Source organism: Micromys minutus, assembly GCF_963924665.1.
Source record: "Micromys minutus genome assembly, chromosome: 2".
Classification (NCBI taxonomy): Eukaryota; Metazoa; Chordata; class Mammalia; order Rodentia; family Muridae; genus Micromys; species Micromys minutus.
In genome coordinates this window covers 46,493,862-46,515,409 of record NC_137971.1, presented here as the reverse complement: position 1 = coordinate 46,515,409, position 21,548 = coordinate 46,493,862, and the positions used below count along the sequence as shown (strand labels likewise).

Below are 21,548 nucleotides of genomic sequence, written 5' to 3'. Positions count from 1 at the left end.
TGTTAGCAGTTTATTATAGCATCATTATAATCCATATGAAAGGGCTCAGAGAAAACACTTTTATGTTTTTGTTGTTAATATCAAGAAAAGATGTGATTAATTTAAGTAATGTTAGGCATAAGATTGTAAGTAAGCATCTGAGTATTTTGCTGTAGACATAAAGACTAGTATCTTGTTTAAAATAATCTCATTTACTATGTGCTAGTGACACAGATAACCCCTTTGATCTTAATCCTTCTATGTCTGCTTCAAATACACAAGTGTTTGTGTAGAAGAAGAGTCACTCAGTGGAATAATCAGTGAATGTATCTGAGAGGGAGAATACTTGCTTAGCATGCATAAGGACCTAGGTTCAATCTTCAATACTAATACACACACACACACACACACACACACACACACACACACACACACACACACACCACAAGCAAGAGTTGCCCATATATGTGTTGAGCATAGATCTGTTAACTTCCTACACCCTTTATTGCTAGAATTGTAGATGACACAAAAATGAGAGCAGAAATTTCAGAAATACAGTTGATGTTTGAAAATTTGTGGTCATTATCATAGAAGCACTTGCATTTCTTCCACGTAGTGAGAAGTTTAGTAGAGAAAACACCATGAAACAGTAGAAATGTAGCTCATTATTAACTAGAACTACCCATCATGACTTCATGCCTTCCAGTTATTCTCATTCTTTGAGTTTCTTTTTGAAGTTTTTGGAACTTGCTTATATGATTACTATGCTTACATAATTTCCTCTCCCCCTCCTTCCCATTACCCTGGGCCCCACAACAACTTTTTCTCAAATTTATGCTCTTTTGCTCTTTATTATTATTAAGTGCATGTACAGGCTTGGCCATATATTTGCAAATTTATAAACATAACCTGTGTTTGTTTAATGGTGTTCAAATTTGCTTAGGGCTGACCTCTTGGGATTGGGTGATTACTGGGATTGGTAATTAGGGGGCTCATTAGATGACTGATTCCTCCTTTCTCATCAACCACCAATCATCTGTAGCACTTCATCTAAGGAGACTCCTTGTGAGAATTCCTCCAGTCATACTGGCATGTCAGTTGACATTGCCAGCCTTTTAAAGTCTTGTTTTGGTAATCATATTGTTGAGATTTCCCAGGTATAGCTTTCCTTTTATGTATTGTTTTAGTAAGTGTTCTGTTTCTGTGTAAAGATACCATGATCATGGCAACTCTTATAAAGGAAAACATTAGAAACTTAGCTTACTGGCATTATGGTGGGAAGCTTGACAGCATGATGTTCATGATTACTTCAGACAAAGGCACCTGTTCTTTATTCCACATAGTGAGAAGTTTAGTAGAGGAGGCACCCATGAAACAGTAGGAATCTACCTCAAATTATGAAATAGACCTGCCAATCATATCTGTCAGACACAATGTCAGACATGTTGCAGGAGAAGTAACTGAGAGTTCTATAACTAGATCCACAGGCAGCAGGGACAGTAAACATAACCCACTAAGTTTGACTTAGGTTCCTGAAACCTCAAAGTTCTCCCCCCAGTAGCATACTTTCTCCAAATAAGGCTATACCTGCCAATCTTTCTAAATAGTGCCGCTCTCTAATGACTAAGTATTCAAAAATATGAGCCTAAGGTGGCCATTCTTATTCCTCTCACCACATACATAGTTGACACTATTTTAAAGCAGATGTCTTTAACATTTTTTAATTATTCTATTAGGATAAGGTAGCTACCAAGATGCTCCATTTGCGAAGTTCACAGATGCTGCAGATGTTGGAGAGCTCCTTAAGAAAATACCTTCCCGAGTCCTTAAAGGTGAGAGTGGAATGTTCTCAGGAAAATAGTTTATTAAGTGTTTAAGAAAGAGATGGGAAAGAAAAATTTACTGAGCTCTGTTCTGGGTCAGGAATGATTTTGTGGCCTAAAATTTAGTCAGTGTCACCCCCAGGCAAGGGTGTGTGTGTGTGTGTGTGTGTGTGTGTGTGTGTGTGTGTGTGTGTCTGTGTGTGTGCTGTACACATTTAACATTTATTTAAGAGAAAATAAAGCTATGTTGTGGCATCATAGTGAATGGCAATGTGGTGATTTGACTTAGATGGGCTTTGCTGACTCAAGGACATCCCCTTGTGCTAACACATGAATTGTTTTATATAACAGTGGATGTTTCTCAGAGTTACAAGTTGACAAAAGCAAGTGCATTAATGTTCAACATTTTCCTAACTGATCACATGTCTGTCAAGAGGTTAACCACATTATTCTTTCTCAAGACAAATAATAAATCAATTCCTGTTTTGCCAATTCTCAAAAAAAAATTACATATAACTTTGGTTGGGCAAAAAGTTATGTTTTAGGAATTAATCAATAACTCTGTATAAGATAGATATTCCTTAGCTATTTAAATATATTGCAAATGGACTAGTATATTACTAGGGGTAAGGAATATCTGTGTATTACAGGGAAGACATTAATTCATTTAGAGAACATAAAAACAGCTGGAATTTATACTCCTGGAAGGCTCAGCACATGAGAACAAAGCTGGTAAAACTGAAAAGGTAATATGCTTACAAGTAAAATTGAGGGTAATACTCTTCTTTTCATCATTTATAATTGTGATAGGAAGGATATAAACAGAGTGAAGACCCAAGAAACATTAGGAGCTCACTGTTCTAACTGCCAGTCAAAGAATACTTTTATTAACAACAGCAGAATCTACATTCTATTTGTGATTATTTACATATGCCCAGGGAGTGGCACTATTAGGTGTGGCCCTGTTGGAATAGGTAAGATATTGTTGAAGGAAGTGTGTCACTTTGAGTGCAGGCTTGGAGACCCTCCTCCTAGCTATTTGAGGATGTCCAGTTGGTTTCTTGCTTTCTTCAGATGAGAACTCTCAGCTCCTCCTGTACCATGCCTGCCTGAGTGCTGCCATGCTCTCGTCTTGATGATAATGGACTAAATCTCTGAACTTAGAAGCCATCCCCAATTAAATGTTGTCATTTATAAGACTTTCCTTGGTCATGGAGTCTGTTCACAGAATTAAAATCCTAAGACACAAGTTGGTACCAGGAGTTGGGGATTGCTGTGATAGGCCTGACAATGCTTATGTTTGGAAGATTGTGGATTTGGGAAGTAATAGAATGCTTTAAATAGGGATTAATTGGTTATCCTAGAATAAATATGGAAGACTTTGTTGCTGCATATGATTTGAACTGTATAGATCTGGCTGAGGAGGTTTCAGTGGAGAAGAATTTGGGAATGTGGCCTAGAGACTGTTTCTGTGGTAATTTAGTGAAGAATGTGGCTGTCTTTTGCCATTTTCTGAGGAGTCTGCCTGAGTATAAGGTAAAGAGATTTATGTTAATTGCATTGACAAAGAGAGTCTCAAAAAAGCCCAAAAAAGATTTTGGTCTCTGGTTAAGTCTGAAGAAGAGCATTTTGAACAAGTGTAGCAAGCTGAGAAAGAAAAATATAAAATATATGGTTAGACTATTATTAAATGAGAACCAGGAAGTGAAATGGAACTGAATCCTGTGTTCTAGGAGATAGCAGACTAAGGTAGTGGGGGCTTGAGACAAAATCTTACTCAGCTAAATTTAGATCCAGGCATGATGATACACACCTTTAATCCCAAGAGACAAAGCTATACACATCTCTAAATTCAAGTCTATTCTGAGAAAAAGAAGATTCTAAGTGAACAAAGGCTTAAATCTGGTGCAGTAGTGCAAACCTCCCAGTAGGCAAAGATAAGAAGTTCTGAGTTCAAGGCCAGTCTAGAGCAGAGCAAGTTCTAGGAAAAGAAAAATTTAAATCTGGGATTGATGGCCCACACCTTTGATCCCAGTATTTAGGAGACAGGCATGCATATCTCTGAGTTCAAATCCAGTCTATGGAGTAAGTTCCAAGACAGCCGAGCTTAGGCAGTGAAGGAATTGGAAAGCAGAAAGCCAGTGATAATGTAATAGAATAAAGCAAACAATGTTCCAGGCTCAGAAAGCAGCAGAACACAGCAGCTTCAGCCATGTGGTTCTGGCTTTAGAGTGAAACATAGAAGGGACTACTAGGGCAATTGATGCTGGTTAGCTGCAACTAAAAACTTAGTGGTGATTAGTAAGATATCAACATCACTGAAGTGAAATCTTCTGAGAAATGTTTTCTGAGAGTACAAGGAAGCTGTGTTCTAGAAATAGCCAACATTGTACCTCATGATGTAGCTGTACTTGGTATTGTGTAAGAGTCACCCACGTGATACTGGTTTGGAAGGCAAGAAGTGGTCATGGAGAGAAGCTGAGGTTTGGCGCTATGAGAGGCCATGGAAAGCCATTAGTGAAGGTGCAGCCTAACTTGCAATTAACAGCCCAGGACTGAAGGGGTCTTGCAAAGAAATTGAGGCTTGGCACCTTTGAGAGGCTATTGGTACATCCTAGTTGGAACAGAAGACCCCAGCATATTAGAGATGCCAGTACCGTGAGATGATCACCAAGAACAGTAGTGGCAATGAATCAACCTGAGCTTAGAGTTCTTCAGTAGGCAGAGTTGGAGAAGTGACACTAGTCCTTTGGAGGAACCCAGAAGATTATGTGTGGATCCCAGACATTGAAACAAGAAGCTGTAACACTGAAGTTGCATTGGAGACTCCAAGATGCTAGAGTCATGGTTTATCTTCTTAAAAAAAAAAAAAAAAAAAAAAAAAAAAAAAAAAAAAAAAAAAAAAAAACAGCTCCTAACAGGGAAGGGTACCAGCCCAGGTGAAAAAAGTTTGTAGCAGTCAACAAAGATGAAAAAAAAAAGGAGTTAAAAATCTGAAGACCTCTTTGACATCAGACAGAAAGATACAGAGTTTGGAGTTTTCTCAGATGGTTTCCTGTCTTGCTTTGGGGATTATAGTTAAGTGACTGGATGAATCACAGCAGAGATCCTGAACTTTGGACTTTAACACTGTTGAGAGTGCTATAGACTTTTGAAGTTGAACTAAATGTATTTTTGTATTATGCTATCTTTATAAAACTTTCCTCAGTCATGGATTCTGTTCACAGCAGTAAAACCCCAACTAAGACACTATTTTTTAAGTATTCATAGGATGTTGTCCAACACACATACACAATAGAAATTTAAAATTATTAAAATCATATTAAATGTGTTCTTAAAAGTAATAGACTTAAGGTCTGTGGATATAGCTTAATGGTAAGAGTGCTTTCTTTACGTGTGTAAGAATAGATGTAGGAAATCCCTAGCACTCAACTCAAAGGTCAGGCATGGCGATGTACACCTGTATCACCAATGCTCTGTGCTGTAGAGACAGGAGAATGAAAAGGAACTTACTAATTGCTAGCCTAGCTACAGATTCAGTGAGAGACACTGTCTGGAGTGGACAAGAAAGAGAGACATAGTGCAGCATACTCAATGATACTCAATGTCCTCTTCAGCTTTGTCACCCCTGCATACATTGTCATGCACATTTGCACATACCACACACACCTTCATACACACACCTACTAAATACACTCACAAGGAATTAAAGCTAAAATTGAAAATTGTACATGCAGATTTTCTGCAAATGATTAAAATGATAGCAAACAAACTATGCTTAAAGTAGAAAGGGAATTTCGACTAAGGAAATTGAATAACAGTGGAGGTACAGCAGCAACCAAAGCATCGATTAGTGGGAAATACATAGCCTTAACTTTTTTTTACTAAAACTGTAAGAATTATCTCAAGTACTTACTTTGTTCCTATCCCAGAAACTAGAAAAAATATAGAACAAATAAACCCAATAGCAAGCAGAGAAAAGCAAATCATAAAAGGAAAAACTTCATTCAAACAGAAAGAAATGAATCTAAGTAATTAAAAAAGAAACTTAAGAAGATGTTATAACCAAAGTGACCTAGGATAGAGAAAATAAACATCTCCTTATTGAAGAAAGAAATATGAGACATCACTAAAAATCCAATGAACATTATAAACACAAAGTGAATGTTGGGTAATTGACAGTGTACTTACAGATTTCAGATATGCCTTTGTTATGTGAAAAGCACAAATTAAAAAGTTTGTTAAAGAAGAATATACAATATCAATAGCTGACACATGTTGACATATATATATATATATATATATATATATATATATATATATATAACATTGTGATAAAGGAAATGCTTTCTCTAGATGACTTCACTGGATATTTATATAACACACATAAGAAATAAATAATATCATTCACACAGAACATTAGTCAGTGTTAACAGAGGGCATGTAACAGAAGAGGGAGTGCTTCCTAATTTGTTTTATCAAGTCAGAGTTACACTGATAACAAAACCAAAATTGTATATCAATAGAAAACTATAGATCTATACTCATCATCAACATAAATATGAACGTCCTAAAAAATACTATCGAGATATCAAGATATATTTAAATAGATGTGCTTCTTGCTTAACCAATACAACTTCCCATATTCATACACTACTGAATAAAAATCATATGATCCCTTTTTGTTTGTTTTCTGAGATCGATTTTACAATGTAACCCAGAGTGCCTACAATTTACAAGTAATTTACAATAGACTCAATCTCATGGCAATTCTCTGCTTCAGACTCGAAGCAGAGATATACATTGCATAAACCTGGTATAAACCTCCAGGACTGGGTGAGATAAGGTATCACCAAGTAATCCAAGATGGCCTTTAACTCAAACTTATCTCACATCATCCCTCTGAGTGCCTAGACTACAGGTGTACACCACCACACCTAGCTTGATTTTATTAATAGGTGAAAAATATGACAAAATATAGTAGACTCGATGAATATGAAACTCAGCAAACTCAGAATCAGTTGAACTTGACTGAAAGCATGTGGTCATGATGTACAGTTAAGATCTTTCTTTATAGCTAAGAAATGAAATATTTTTGCTTAAGATGGATAACTAAGCAATATTACCCATTTCCATTAATCTTACTTAATGAAGCATTTGTGGCCTAACCATTATATAAGTCAAGAAAAATAAATTAAAGCAATACCTATTGGTAGATGGAGGAAGTAAAGTATAGTGTGTTCTCAGAGGTCATGATTATCTAAAGGATCTACAAAACAATTTTTGGACATAATTCTAACAATGTTAAAGGATTCAAGATCAACATACAAGTAATGTAACTCGATTTTTTTGTATACCTTCGCAATTGATGAATAATTAGAGTCCAAAATTTAAAATAAGTACCATTTACAATAGCACAAAATAAACAAAAAGCCCCAAATTCCCACCAAACATCAACCTCCCAAAGCATTAGATAGGGACTCTGTTGATTTACATTTCCTTTTGTTAACCCCTGCTATATTTGGATTCTTCCAGACAATAGGAAGAAGATACATTTAAAAAATATTACACTGAGAAATATGAATAGTATAATATTCTATTTACTTTCCCAGTCTCTCTGACAACTTGCATAGATGTCATTCATAGACTAAACCACATTAATTTCCTGCAATCCTAAGTCACTGTTCCTTCTGACTAGAGAGTAAAGGTACCTACCAAAATGATAGACCACATGATCCAGGTTTAAATTCTTTGACCAAAAAATTTATTTGGTCATATTTGAAAGTTCAATAATGTCATGAGGTACTGTGCTTGCATACAACAGGAGTAGGGTGAGAAGTAAATTTTGAGTAGTCTTTTAAAATCAATATTATTAAAGTCTCAAGTAGTAGAAAGAAACATATATTGTTGCTAGAAACAGGAACTTTTTTCTACATAGTGAATATTGAATAGTTTAATATACATCTCAACTGAAATTCATTCTAAATATTAAATATTAGGCAATTAAAGAAAACTATGTAAATTTCTGTTTATTGACATAAAACGTGTCTTTGTATATTATACATAAAATTCATAATATTAGAAAAGTCTCTTGCTTATAAATTTATATGAGCATATACTTATATGGCAGAAAATAGAAATTTATAGAAAAAATGATGTAAGACTGAGTTATTACTAATTTAATTTATATGCATACTTAACTATTATAATAGTATCATGATTTTGTTTAAACATTCTATCTATTTTGGAATAATAAAATATTACTTTAAGACTTAACTAGAACTAGATATTGTATGATTTACACCCACTAATTTTATAGAAATCAACATCATTCTGGTATCAAAAGCAAGGCATTTACTGTTCTTTGTAATGAGCTGACCATTCAGTGGTTGAAATCTCTAGGTTTATGGGACTGTATTCCACATGAACCAGGGAAACCCATTCAAGCTCAAGGCTCTGGTGGACAAGTGGCCTGATTTTAATACAGTGGTAGTCCGTCCTCAGGAGCAGGTAAGTTATATCATAGAATGAATTGTGCAATTGCTGTATGTCTGACGTGAACCTAGAAATATGCAGGCTACAAGGAAACAAAGATGACACCTAATTATGCTAGGTCCCCCTTCTAGATCGAAACAAGATTGAAAAAGATAATAAAAGATTTTAAAAATAGAGATAAAAGATGAAGAAAAGACCATGAGAACAGAAATACAAAAAAGAAATAAATTATAAAATATTAGTTGGCCGAAAAACATCTGAGGAAGTGCTCGACATCCTTAGCCATCAGGGAAATGCAAATCAAAACAACCCTAAGATTCCACCTCACTCCAGTCAGATTGGCCAAGATCCAAAACTCAGATGACAGCAGATGCTGGCGAGGCTGCAGAGAAAGAGGAACACTTCTCCACTGTTGGTGGGGTTGCAAGCTAATACAACCACTCTGGAAATCGGTCTGGCGATACCTCAGAAAATTGGATATAGTACTACCTGAAGACCCAGCTATTCCACTTCTGGGCATATACCCAAGAGACACTTTAATACACAACAAAGATATATGCACCACAATGTTCATAGCGGCTCTATTTATAATAGCCAGAAGCTGGAAGGAACCCAGATGTCCTTCAGAAGACGAATGGATACAAAAATTGTGGTACATATACACAATGGAATACTACTCAGCCACCAGAAACAATGACTTAACCAAATTCCTAAGAAAATGGCTGCATCTAGAGAAGATCATCCTGAGTGAGATAACCCAGTCACAAAAGAACAGACATAATATGCAGTCACTGATAGTGGGATGCTAACCCCAGAGGCTTGCACTCCCCTAGAAACAACTCACAGACTGTATGAAGTCCAAGAAATAAAGAAAACAAAAACTAAAAAAAAAAAAAAAAAAAAAACAATTCTAGGACAGAAAATAATAAAATAATGCATATTGTTTATTTAAAAAAAAGAATTTATATATCATAGATAGATAGATAGATAGATAGATAGATAGATAGATAGATATAGGTATATAGATATATAGATATATAGATATATAAATATATAGATATATATATTGAAATGTATCCAAAATGTGCATTAAGTTTCTTTATTTTTTATTTTACTTTTGGCTACTTTATTTAATTTTTGAATTTGAGGTAGCTTTGAGACATGAGAGAATTTGTGTATGACACAATTTAATACAATAATCAAGAATTTGCATACATTAAATAAATAAATCTTAAAAAAGAAAAAAAAATAAAATAAAATATTAGTAGTAAGCTCCCATTTTATCCTCAAATGTAAATGGGTTAAACAGAGGCCTCACAAAGATCTGGGAGCCTGTAGATGTCTGACCTAGGTCCTCTGTATATATATATATATATATATATATATATATATATATATTATTGCTGTGAGATCTTGTGAGATCCTGGTGGTGGGAAGGAGAATCATGGCTGTCTCTAACACTTTTGCCTACTTGTGGAACCTGTTTTCTTCCTACTGGGTTCCCTTGTCCAACCTTGATGTGATGGTGTCTGTCTGCTCTTATTGCAGCTTGTTATGCAGTGTTTTGTTCATGTCCTTGTGAAAATTATTCTTTTATGAGGGGATATAGAAGAGAAGGGTTGATTTGGAGGAAGGGCAGGTGTTAGAGAGAGCCTGGAGGGAGAGGAGAAAAGGAAGGGAGGGAAGACTGTACATATACAATTTATATAACTTAGATGCATATTATAATATATGAGAGAGGAATTCAAAAGTAATTTTTATTAGATACTCTGTATTTATATTTGAGATGTTATCTCTTTCCCCTGCCCCGCTCCTATTCCTCCTCCCCCTCCATTTGCCTTTAGGAAGGTGCACTCCCTCCTAATCACCCTCTTCACCCCATTGCCTTGGCATTCCCCTACACTGGGAAAACATTCTCTACCTAAACCTAAGGCCTCTTTTTACATTAATGCCTTAAACGGATATCTTCAGCTACATATGCAACTAGATCAATATCACAACTCTAAATGTGTGCTCAAAGGTTGGTGTTTTAGTTCATAGAAATTTTGAAGGGTTTGGTTGGTTGATAATGCTATTCTTCCCCATGAGGTTGTAACCCCTTTCAGCTCCTTCAGTCTTTTTTTTAGCACCTTCATTGGGGTTTCTGTGTTCAGTGTGATGGCTAGCTGCAAGCATGCTTAGCTGTACCCATGTGACTCTGACAGAGGCCCTATCTATCTGGTTACTGCCAGTAAGTACTTCTTGGCATCAGCAATAGTGCTTAGATTTGGTGACTGCATATTTGATGGGTCCCCTGGTGAGGCAGCCTTTGAACAATCTTTTCTTCAATTCCTGTTCCTCTATTTAACCTTGCATTTCCTTCAATGAGTTTTCTTCTTTCTAAGAAGGACTGAGGTATCACCATTTTGGCCTTCCTTCTTTTTGAGCTTCATAATATCTGTGAATTGTTTCTTGGGTATTCAGAGCTTTCTGGTGCTAGTATTCAGTTACCAGTGAGTGCATACCATGTATGTTCTTTTGTTACCTCACTGGGTTACCTCACTCAGGATGATAGTCTCTAGTTCCATCCATTTGCCTAGGAATTTCATGAAGTCATTGCTTCTAATAACTGAGTAGTACTCCATTGTGTAAATGTACCACATGTTCTGTACCCATTCCTCTGTTGAAGAACATCTGGGTTCTTTCTGGATTCTGGCTATTATAAATAAGGCTGCTAAGAACGTGGTTGAGCATGTGTCCTTGTTAGATGTTGGAGCATCCTTGGGGTATATGCCCAGGAGTGGAATAGATGGGTTCTCAGGTAGTAGTATGTCCAGTTCTCTGAGGAACTGACAGACTGATTCCCAGATTGGTTGTACCAGCTTCTAATCCCACCAATAGTGGAAGAGTGTCTTGCTTTCTCCACATCCTCGCCAGCATCTGCTGTCATCTGAGTTTTGGATCTTGGCCATTTTGACTGGTGTGAGGTGGAATCTTAGGGTGGTTTTGATTTGCATTTTCCTGATGTCTAGGGATGTTGAGCATTTCTTTATGTATTTCTCAGACATTTGATATTCCTCAGTTGAGAATTCTTTGTTTACCTCTGTTTCCCATTTTTAATAGGATTATTTGATTCTCTAGAGTCTAACTTCTTGAGTTCTTTGTATATATTGGATAGTAGCCTACTATCAGATGTAAGATTGGTAAAGATACTTTCCCAATCTGTTGGCTGCCGTTTTATCTTCTTTTTTTTTGTTTTGTAAATATATTTTTTTTGTTTTCTTTATTTCTTGGACTTCATAAAGTCTGTGAGTTGTTTCTGGGGGAGTGCAAGCCTCTGGGGTTAGCATCCCAATATCAGTGACTGCATATTATGTCTGTTCTTTTGTGACTGGGTTATCTCACTCGAGATGATATTCTCTAGATGCAGCCATTTTCGTAAGAATTTGGTTAAGTCATTGTTTCTGGTGGCTGAGTAGTATTCCATTGTGTATATGTACTACAATTTTTGTATCCATTCATCTTCTGAAGGACATCTGGGTTCCTTCCAGCTTCTGGCTATTATAAATAGAGCCGCTATGAACATTGTGGTGCATATATCTTTGTTGTGTATTAAAGTGTCTCTGGGGTATATGCCCAGAAGTGAAATAGCTGGGTCTTCAGGTAGTACTATATCCAGTTTTCTGAGGTATCGCCAGACTGATTTCCAGAGTGGTTGTATTAGTTTGCAACCCCACCAACAGTGGAGAAGTGTTCCTCTTTCTCCGCAGCCTCGCCAGCATCTGCTGTCATCTGATTTTTGGATCTTGGCCAATCTGACTGGTGTGAGGTGGAATCTCAGGGTTGTTTTGATTTGCATTTCCCTGATGGCTAAAGATGTCGAGCACTTCCTCAGATGTTTCTCCCCCATTCGGTGTTCCTCAACTGAGAACGTTTTGTTTAGCTCTGTACCCCATTTTTTAATAGGGTTATTTGATTCTCTGGTGTCTAGCTTTTTGAGTTCCTTGTATACCTTGGATATTAGGCATCTATCTGATGTGGTGTTGGTAAAGATCTTTTCCCATTCTGTTGGTTGCCGTTTTGTTTTCTTGACGATGTCCTTAGCCTTACAGAAACTTTGCAATCTCATTAAGTCCCATTTGTTAATCTTTGACCTTAGAGCTTGAGCCACTGGTGTTTTGTTCAGGAAATTTTCTCCTGTGCCTATGTGTTCTAAGGTTTTCCCTACTTTCTCATATAATAGTTTCAGTGCACCTGGTTTTATGTGGAGATCTTTGATCTACTTGCACTTGAGCTTTGTACAAGGAGATAAGAAAGGGTCTATTTTCGTTCTTCTGCATGCTGAGTGCCAGTTGAACCAACACCACTTGTTGAAGAGGCTGTCCTTTTTCCATTGAACGATTTTTAGCTTTTTTGTCAAAGATTAAGTGATTATATGTGTGAGGGTTCATTTTTGGTCTTTAATTCTGTTTCATTCATTTACCTGCCTAACTCTGTACCAATACCATTTGGTTTTTGTCACAATTTCTTTGCAATATAGCTCTAGATCAGGGATGGTGATTTCCCCGGAAGTTCTTTTCTTGTTGAGAATAGATTTTGCTATTCTAGGTTTTTTTGTTATTTCAGATGAATTTGCAAATTGCTATTTCTAACTCTATGAAGAATTGAATCTTCACTATGCTCATAACAGCCTTATTCATAATAACCAGACAGTGGAAACATGATGTCCTTCAACAAGGGAATGAATACAGAAAATGTGGTACATCTATTTAATGAAATGCTACTCAGCTACTAAAAACAATGTCTACATAAAATTCTTAGGCAAATGGATGGAATGAGAAGCTATCATCCTGAGTGGGGTAACCTATTCATAAAAGAACACTCATGGTATTCACTCACTGATAAGCGCATACTAGCCTCCAAGCTTGGAATTCCCAAGAAACAATTCACAGACCATATGAAGCTCAAAAAGAAAGAAGACCAAAATATGGATATGTGTCTTAGTCAGGGTTTCTATTCCTGCACAAAACATCATGACATAGAAGCAAGCTGGGGAGTAATGGGTTTATTTAGCTTATACTGTCCACGTTGTTGTTCATCACCAAAGTAGGTCAGGACTGGAACTCAAGCAGGTCAGGAAGCAGGAGCTGATGCAGAGGACATGGAGGGATGTTGCTTACTGGCTTGCTTCCCCTGGCTTGCTTAGTTTGCTTTCTCATAGAACTCAAGACTACTGACCCAGGGATGGCTCCACCCACAGTGGGCGGGGCCCTCCCCCATTGACCACTAGTTGAGAAAATTTCTTACAGCTGAATCTTATGGAGACACTTCCTCAACTGATGCTTCTTTCTCTATGATAACTCTAGCTTGTGTCACGTTGACATAAAACCAGCCCATACAATGCTTTAGCCCTTAGAAGGGAGAACAAAAATACTCACTGGAAGAAAGACAGGGACGAAGAGTGGAGCAGGTACTGAGGAAAAAAATCATTTAGAGACTGCTTCACCTGGGGATCCATCCCATATACAGCCACCAAACCCAGTCAACTATTGCTGATGCCAGGCAATGCTTACAAGAATCAGTTATGGATGCCTCTTCAGAGGCTCTGCCAGAGCCATACAGATACAGATGAAGATTGCAGCTAACCATCAGACTGAGCACTGGCATTCCAATGGGGGAGCTAGAGAAAAGACTGAAGGAGCTGAAAGGGTTTGCAACTACATGGAAAAAAAAAAAAAAAACAGTTTCAACCAAACAAGCCCTCCAGAGATCCCAAGGACTAAAACATTAATCAATAAGTACACATAGAGAGCTATGGCTCCAGTTGCATATGTAGCGAAGGATGACATTGTCTAGCATCAATGGGAAAAGAGGCCTTTGGTCCAGTGAAGGATTGTTTCCCCAGTGTAGGGAAATGTCAGGGTGATGAGGTGGGAATGGGTGGTTGGGAGTAGTACCATCTTCATGGAAGCAAGAAGAGGGGGGAGGAGTGGGAGGGGGAATGGGATAACATTTGAAATGTAAATACAAAGAATATTCAATAAAAATGATAAAAATAAAACACACACAAAATTTTCAATCTAAAGATATAGAGTATATTTTAAAAATAAAAAATACATGACCAGGGTATAGGGTGCATAAAAGAGACTACACTCACTTTCAGAAAAAAATACAGTGGATATGGACAGATATAAAAAATTAGTTTATGAGTACTTAAAATACATAAAGCAAATATTAACAAAGTAAGAAAATAACATATATCAACTCAATAAGTGTAAAAGGCATCAATACCTCACATTCAACAAGGAGTAGACAAAGCACACCTAACACACATCACCAACAGCAGCACAATAGACATTTCCTCTAGTACATGTGAAAACACTCTGCATAATATTTTGCACACTACATTGAAATCACATTTATCCAAATACAATATATACAAATCATATATATCCAAATACAATATTATCTTGTCAATTTCAATGTTGTCATCTTAAAAATATATGTATAGTCTGGAAAGAAGCCTAAGGGGTAAAACCTTTACTGTACCAATTTCAAAACCTGGGTTCAGATCCTTAGAAGCTCCGTGAAGTTCTACACAGGAGTGCATGTGTGCAATCCCAGCATGCTTACAAAGAGGTGAATCGGGGGAGACAGTTCTGGAGTTTGACCTGCAGCTAGACTTGCATTGGAAACTTCCCTTTCAGTGTGGAAGGTGAGAACTGTCCCTCAAAGAAGCCCTCTGACCTCCATCCACACCCCACATTCCTGCACAAGCATCTTGTGCATACAGTGAAAAATAAAGCATGCAATTGTTTGGAGGCTCTTTGGAACAAGTCTTGTTCTTACAAAGCCTTTGCCCTTCTCACTTCTTTTTTCTCAAGTATTACTAACTTAGGGAAGAGTGTTTCATAAGCCATCTTTCATTGATTTTAAATCACAATGGTACCTATACATAACACATGATAAAGTTTAACAAAAGACATTTTCATAAAATGAGTGTAATTTTTTATTGAAAAACTTTATTTTAAGAAACAAAGATAAATGTACAAATTTTAAGCATTTTTTCATAAAAGTATACGAATACTTTTTTAAGGTTGTAATTAAGTATTTGTGCATACATATACATGCATATATATATATATATATATATATATATATATATATATATAAAACAATAAAATAGGAAAAGAGGCTATTAATTTGAGGAGATAGGAGAGAAACTGGGAGGGGCTGGAGGGAGGAAAGGGGGATGTGATACAGTTCTATTTTAATTAAAATATATTCTTTTTTGTTTTCTTTCTTTCTTTTTTCTTGAACTTCACACAGTCTGTAACTTGTTTCTGGGGTGTTCAGAGATTTCTGGGGTTAGGATCCCATTATCAGTGACTGCATATTATGTCTGTTCTTTTGTGACTGGGTTATCTCACTCAGGATGATCTTCTCTAGATGCAGCCATTTTCTTAAGAATTTCGTTAAGTCATCGTTTCGGATAGCTGAGTAGTACTCCATTGTGTAAATGTACCACAATTTTTGTATTCATTCATTTACTGAAGGACATCTAGGTTTTTTCCAGCTTCTGGCTATTATAAATAGGGCTGCAATGAACATTGTGGTGCATGTATCTTTGTTGTATGTTAGAGCATCTCTGGGGTAAATGCCCAGAAATGGAATAACTGGGTCTTCAGGTATTACTATGTCCATTTTTCTGAGGAACCGCCAGACTGATTTCCAGAGTGGTTGTATCAGTTTACAACCCCACCAACAGTGGAGAAGTGTTTCTCTTTCTCCACATCCTCCCAGAATCTGTAGTCATCTGAGTTTTTTATCTTGGCCAATCTGACTGGTTTGAGGTGGAATCTCAGGGTTGTTTTGATTTGCATTTCCCTGATGGCTAAGGATGTTGAGCACTTCCTTAGATGTTTTTCAGCCATTTGATATTCCTCAATTGAGAACTTTTTGTTTAACTCTGTACCCCAATGGGTGTAATTTTCATGGTGGCTTAGTGATACTAATAATTGAGGAGTGATGCTAGCATTTGAAGAAATCATCACTGTTTAGGTTTGATTCATGAGTTTGATATTTTCAGCAAGGATTGAAAAGGAATTTTAGCTTTGGCTGAAGCTAATAGCTGCAGAAGGAAGAGAGCGTCCATGTTCTTGTAGGTAATTCTGCATCTATATGCATCTGGACAGCATTCATTGGACTCAATGGTCATTTAAAAAGTACATGTAATGTTGGAGAGGAGGTATATCAGGAGCAGTCTGGAGGAATTGGGGTGACAGAGTGGGATGAATATGGCTAATTGCATTATGCAAATATACATGTACACATACATATACATAATATACATATACATATACACATATACATACCTGAAATTTGAATTCTTAAAAATAATAGGACAGAGTATAATGAAATTTTAAAATATTGAAATTATGTGATACAATCAATATTATTTATTCCATATTGCCCAACCAAATAGGAGATGGCAGATGACCTTGACCACTACACCAACACTTACCAGATCTATTCCAAGGATCCTAAGCAGTGTTTGGAATTCCTTGGTACACCAGATGTTATTAACTGGAAACAGCATTTGCAGATCCAAAGTAAGGGGACTGGAATGCGTGCTTGCTGCTGGCACATCTGTGTGCACTCTCTATCTTGGCACCTCTCTCTGTACCCTTTTTTAATTTCTTCAGACTTCCAAATCTCAACCTAATGAACATTCATCTGTCTGTCTTCCATAACCTCTACAGTGGAATCAGTTTCAAATATTGAAGACTATGGCATTGTTAGAAGAAACAGTGAACTAGGTAGTTTTTGCTTAACTGAATGCATTTTGAAGATGTAGTCAGGAGCTCTGAGGACAACTAGATAGGAGACACGGCTTGGCCTCTGACATGTTTCTGGTACAAGAGTGGCAGTTTATTGTGGCCTGTCAGGCCACCAAGGTTTATATCTAAAGTGGTTACAAACCTGACCTCTGAAGTTAAAGTCGCAGGGGACTTCCTGGTTCTGCCTCCAAGTTGTGAGTAAATGACCTTTCCAATATTCAGTGTCTTCATGTGTAAAAAAAAAAAAAATCTGATACTAAAAGATTCTAAAATGTAGAATTAATGACAGGGATCCAGGGACACAGGCCTGATGAGACGGTGCTTGGAGTAGCCAGGGAGCAGAGAGGTCTGTGCTGAGCGCTCGGAAAGTGCGCCCCCCATTGGTTCAGGGGAACAGGAACCCTGCCTTAGGGTCTCTGTTTCCACCCGGTGGCCCCTAAGTGCAAAACAGGCGCTCAGGCCATCTGCCACCAGGAACAGCAGAGATCCAGGAACACAGGCCAGGTACCCAGGACAATAATAATCACAGACAACAAGATGGCAAGAGGAAAGAGGAAAAACGTACCCCAGGGAAACCAAAAATTAATGACAGGGTTAAGTGAGGCATTAGATCAATGCCTGGGCATAATTCATACTGAAAAACAAGACAGGCTATTATTTGAATATGCTCCCCCTGTTCAGGGAGACATAGTAAGGATTTTTAGTATTCTGCTGTACCTGAGGGGGAAAAACATGTCCAGGGAATAACTTTAGGAAAGAACAGACAGGAGCTACAATCAAGGTAAAGTTTTCTGGCTAAATCTTGTATACATCTTTGGACCACTTCTTTGACCTACATGGACAATTATTTATTGCCTGTTTCACTTCTTTCTAGGTTCACAATCCAGCCTAAATGAAGCAATAATGGGCCTTACAGCTGGTAAGATGGTCAAGGTCAAGAGAACACGGTGTATTATCTACATGATGCCCGAGACAGCAAAGAAACTGGTTCCTTTCCTTTTGGAGGATACAGAGTACTTAGCTCATAAATCTGGCAGACCCCGGGCTATGTGAGTTTGATTGAAGATGCTTTGTTCCACCCAGATCTCTCACAAAAGTAACCCCTTAACTTCTCTACCTAAATTGTCCATTTCCAACAGGACTTTTAAATACATACATATATATATATATATATTTCATATATATGTATACACACACACACACACACACACACACACACACACACACACATATATATATATATATATATATATATATATATATATATATATTCATATAGAACACAGACAGTGTGATCTGTCTCTGCAAATGCCAAAAACAGTTTTTAATTGTCTTCAGGTTTTAACAGTTCTTTGTTTTCAGGATTGTTTTCAGGTTTGTGCATATGTGTGTGTTGATGTGTTTGTGAGTGTGTGTACACGCATGTGAAGGTGAAGGGAGAAGTTCAAGTGTTGTTTCCTCTAGCACAATACAGCTTATGGTTTTGTTTCTTTCCTTTTTTGAGACTTACTGGGATTCATGGCTTTTAGATAGGCTGTCTGCCCACCTAAGTCCAGAAACACAACTGTCTTCAGTTCCCCAGAGATATGATTACAGACTTGTACTGCTATACCTAATTTTCAAAAACAGAGTCTAGGGATCAGACTGGGGACCCCATGTTTTATGTGCAGCAAGCACTTAATTGACTAAATGCATTCCCTAATCCTATCATTAATTAACTCTCAGTTCATTTTGCTGACGTTTAAACTCACTCTGGTCCCTATAAGATGTGAACTCATCCCTTGTTGGAAATCTATCCCCCTCCCACCAGAAGCACTGTCCCTCTGCAGCCTGATCCTCACATGATCACACATGCCTCTGGAAGAGTGCATTTGCTTTTTGCTTGTATTAAGTGTCCTCCCTTCCAATATTCACACATTTTTCTTTCTGCTTGCTTTTTGCCATTTTTTACATAGTCTCCTTTTATTTCCATTATGACTTTTTCTCAGAGAACCCCATTAAAAGATAGAATTATTATGAGTCTTTTTATTTCCTTTATTGTACTTTAAATAGCTATAAACAGCTTTTTAAAATTATATCTACCAATGTGTTGCTAGAGCCTTCCCGCAAGATTCAGAATTCCTTATGGGCAAGGATTTCAAATAAGATGTGTCAGCAAATGCACTTGCTGCAAAGCTGGTGATCTGAGTTTAATTCTTGGGACCTATTCTCACAAGTCTTCTGACCTCCACTCATGTGTCCTCCACACTGTGAAGGACTTTGCAGCCCAGAGAGCACTCTCTCACTCAGAGAAGCACTGGGTCCTTTTCTCAGAGGATACTCAGGAAATCTCTGACTTTATTTTATGGCTCACAACACAAAGTAGGCTCTTATGGTGGAGTGGATTGCTCACCATGAAGATGATGGAAGGTGTTACTATGACCAGAGTCTGGACCTTCTGGTTATGCATCCTGAGTGGAGTATTGACCTCATTGCAGGAGTTATCTCCCTTTATTATACATAGAAGGAGCTGTCTGCATACCATGTTGTTGACCATTTTGACTTTTTCTTTACCTTGTATTCAATATGGCAAAGAACTTTCAGAAACCAGAATTGACAATTTCATGCTATGAGATTTGGCGAGAAGCCTTAGGCTACTAAAGTGCCTGGTATGCAATTCTGAAAATTTGAGTTAAGATTCCCTAGAATATGCATGAAAATCCAGATGTGATGGTGTGCTGTTGGTTTTCTGAGTGCTGCTGTGGTGGAGTAAAAACTATCACCCAGGATCACTGGACAGCTAATGATGGATGGACTCCAGATTTAGTGAGTGAGGCTGAACAAGAGAGAGAGAGAGAGAGAGAGAGAGAGAGAGAGAGAGAGAGAGAGAGAGAGATACCTTCACAGAGACAGACAGACAGACAGACAGACACACACACACACACACACACGATTTCATGATCCTAGCTTTGGTGATTGCTAGTATGTGCCTTTGAGTACTTATCCTCTATTTGTCCATGTCTCCTATCCTTATGATGTCATCTACTATATTTCCTGTTGGGGGTAAGAGGGTCAGAACAATATTGAGAACAGCACACCGTTTTTATAAAGATTTAATTACTTTTGTGGTACTGTCCTGGTACTTGTAAGACAAAACCTTTTATACTATTAATTTTTATCTTTTAATAAAAATGTCTATTAGCCATCCCTTCTAAAGAAGGTAACATAGAGGCAGAAAGGCATAAGTTCGGTTAGCTGCCTACTCTCACAAGCTAGCCAGACAGTGCTGAGCTGATGCCTCCCACGATGGCGCTCTCATGCCTCACAGCAGACTTTTGTGGGGAGAGACAAATATTTAACACTGTATATAATACTCATGGCTGCTCTTTTTCTTTTTTCCCCCTCAGCAACCAAGAAATATTCAAACTCTCATCACTGGATGTTACCCATGCTGCCTTGGTGGATAAATACTGGCAGTTTGGTGGCAATGAGAGAAGCCAGAGATTCATTGAGCGCTGTATCCAGATCTTTCCTAGCTCATGTCTCCTGGGACCTGAAGGGACTCCTGTGTCCTGGACCCTGATGGACCAAACTGGAGAAATGCGAATGGCGGGCACAGTACCTGATTACCGGGCACAAGGCCTTATTTCCCACATCATTTATGCTCAGACGCTGGTTATGGATAAACGTGGCTACCCTGTGTATAATCACACAGACCAAGCCAACAAAATCATACAAAAAATGAGTCATACTCTGCACCATGTCCCCATGCCCTGTGACTGGAATCAGTGGACCTGTACACCTCTGTGATTCTGACACAAGGCTGTGTTGGGTAGGAGATAGTATATCTGGAGGAGTGGAAGGTGGTCATAGAGAAAATAGATTGTAATGAACAATGGGCATTGCTTGGGCTCTGGAGAAGCAGTGTGAATGGCTAACACTATACCATGATCCCAGCCCTCATGTTACCTTTTATATCCAGCAGACTTTTAATGGCCAGACCTCTCCGCTGAGCCATCTTCGTTCAGTTTTCTATATCCTCTGTATCAGTGGCACATGTATTCAGCTGCACATTACTATTCTCATGTGAATTATTGCCCATGATTAGTTCTGTGGGGATGTGGTGCTGATGGAGGACTAGTATATGCTTCCCTCCAGCACTCCTTTGTTTAGTAGCTAAGACACTTCTCATCAACAGGTATTTGGTTTTTTATTTTATTTTATTTTTTTTCAACAGGTATTTTGAAATGACTGCTTTTCTGGAAGCCCTGTGATCTCTGCTTAATAACCATGCAAAATAATGCATGAATAAATATATATGACAGTAGTTGGATGATATCTGGAAAACTAGTTTTAAGGAAATTTATTGTGCATGTTAAATGTGTACAACATGAAACCTTAGAAGTATGGGTAGGTAGTAAAAATGTTTTCTATAGTGAAACAAATTCACAGA

General features: G+C 37.6%; 1 protein-coding gene across 1 annotated transcript; it reads left to right on the top strand.

The window, feature by feature from the left end:
* Positions 1–1,733: 1,733 nt before the first annotated feature.
* LOC308416853 (glycine N-acyltransferase-like protein) lies at positions 1,734–20,905 on the top strand (the record flags this gene model as incomplete). Its single annotated transcript, XM_080911944.1, has 5 exons — positions 1,734–1,811; positions 8,205–8,312; positions 16,762–16,888; positions 17,991–18,165; positions 20,503–20,905. 5 exons carry the CDS (start codon positions 1,734–1,736, stop codon positions 20,903–20,905), a joined length of 891 nt encoding a protein of 296 aa, XP_080768070.1.
* Positions 20,906–21,548: the final 643 nt, after the last annotated feature.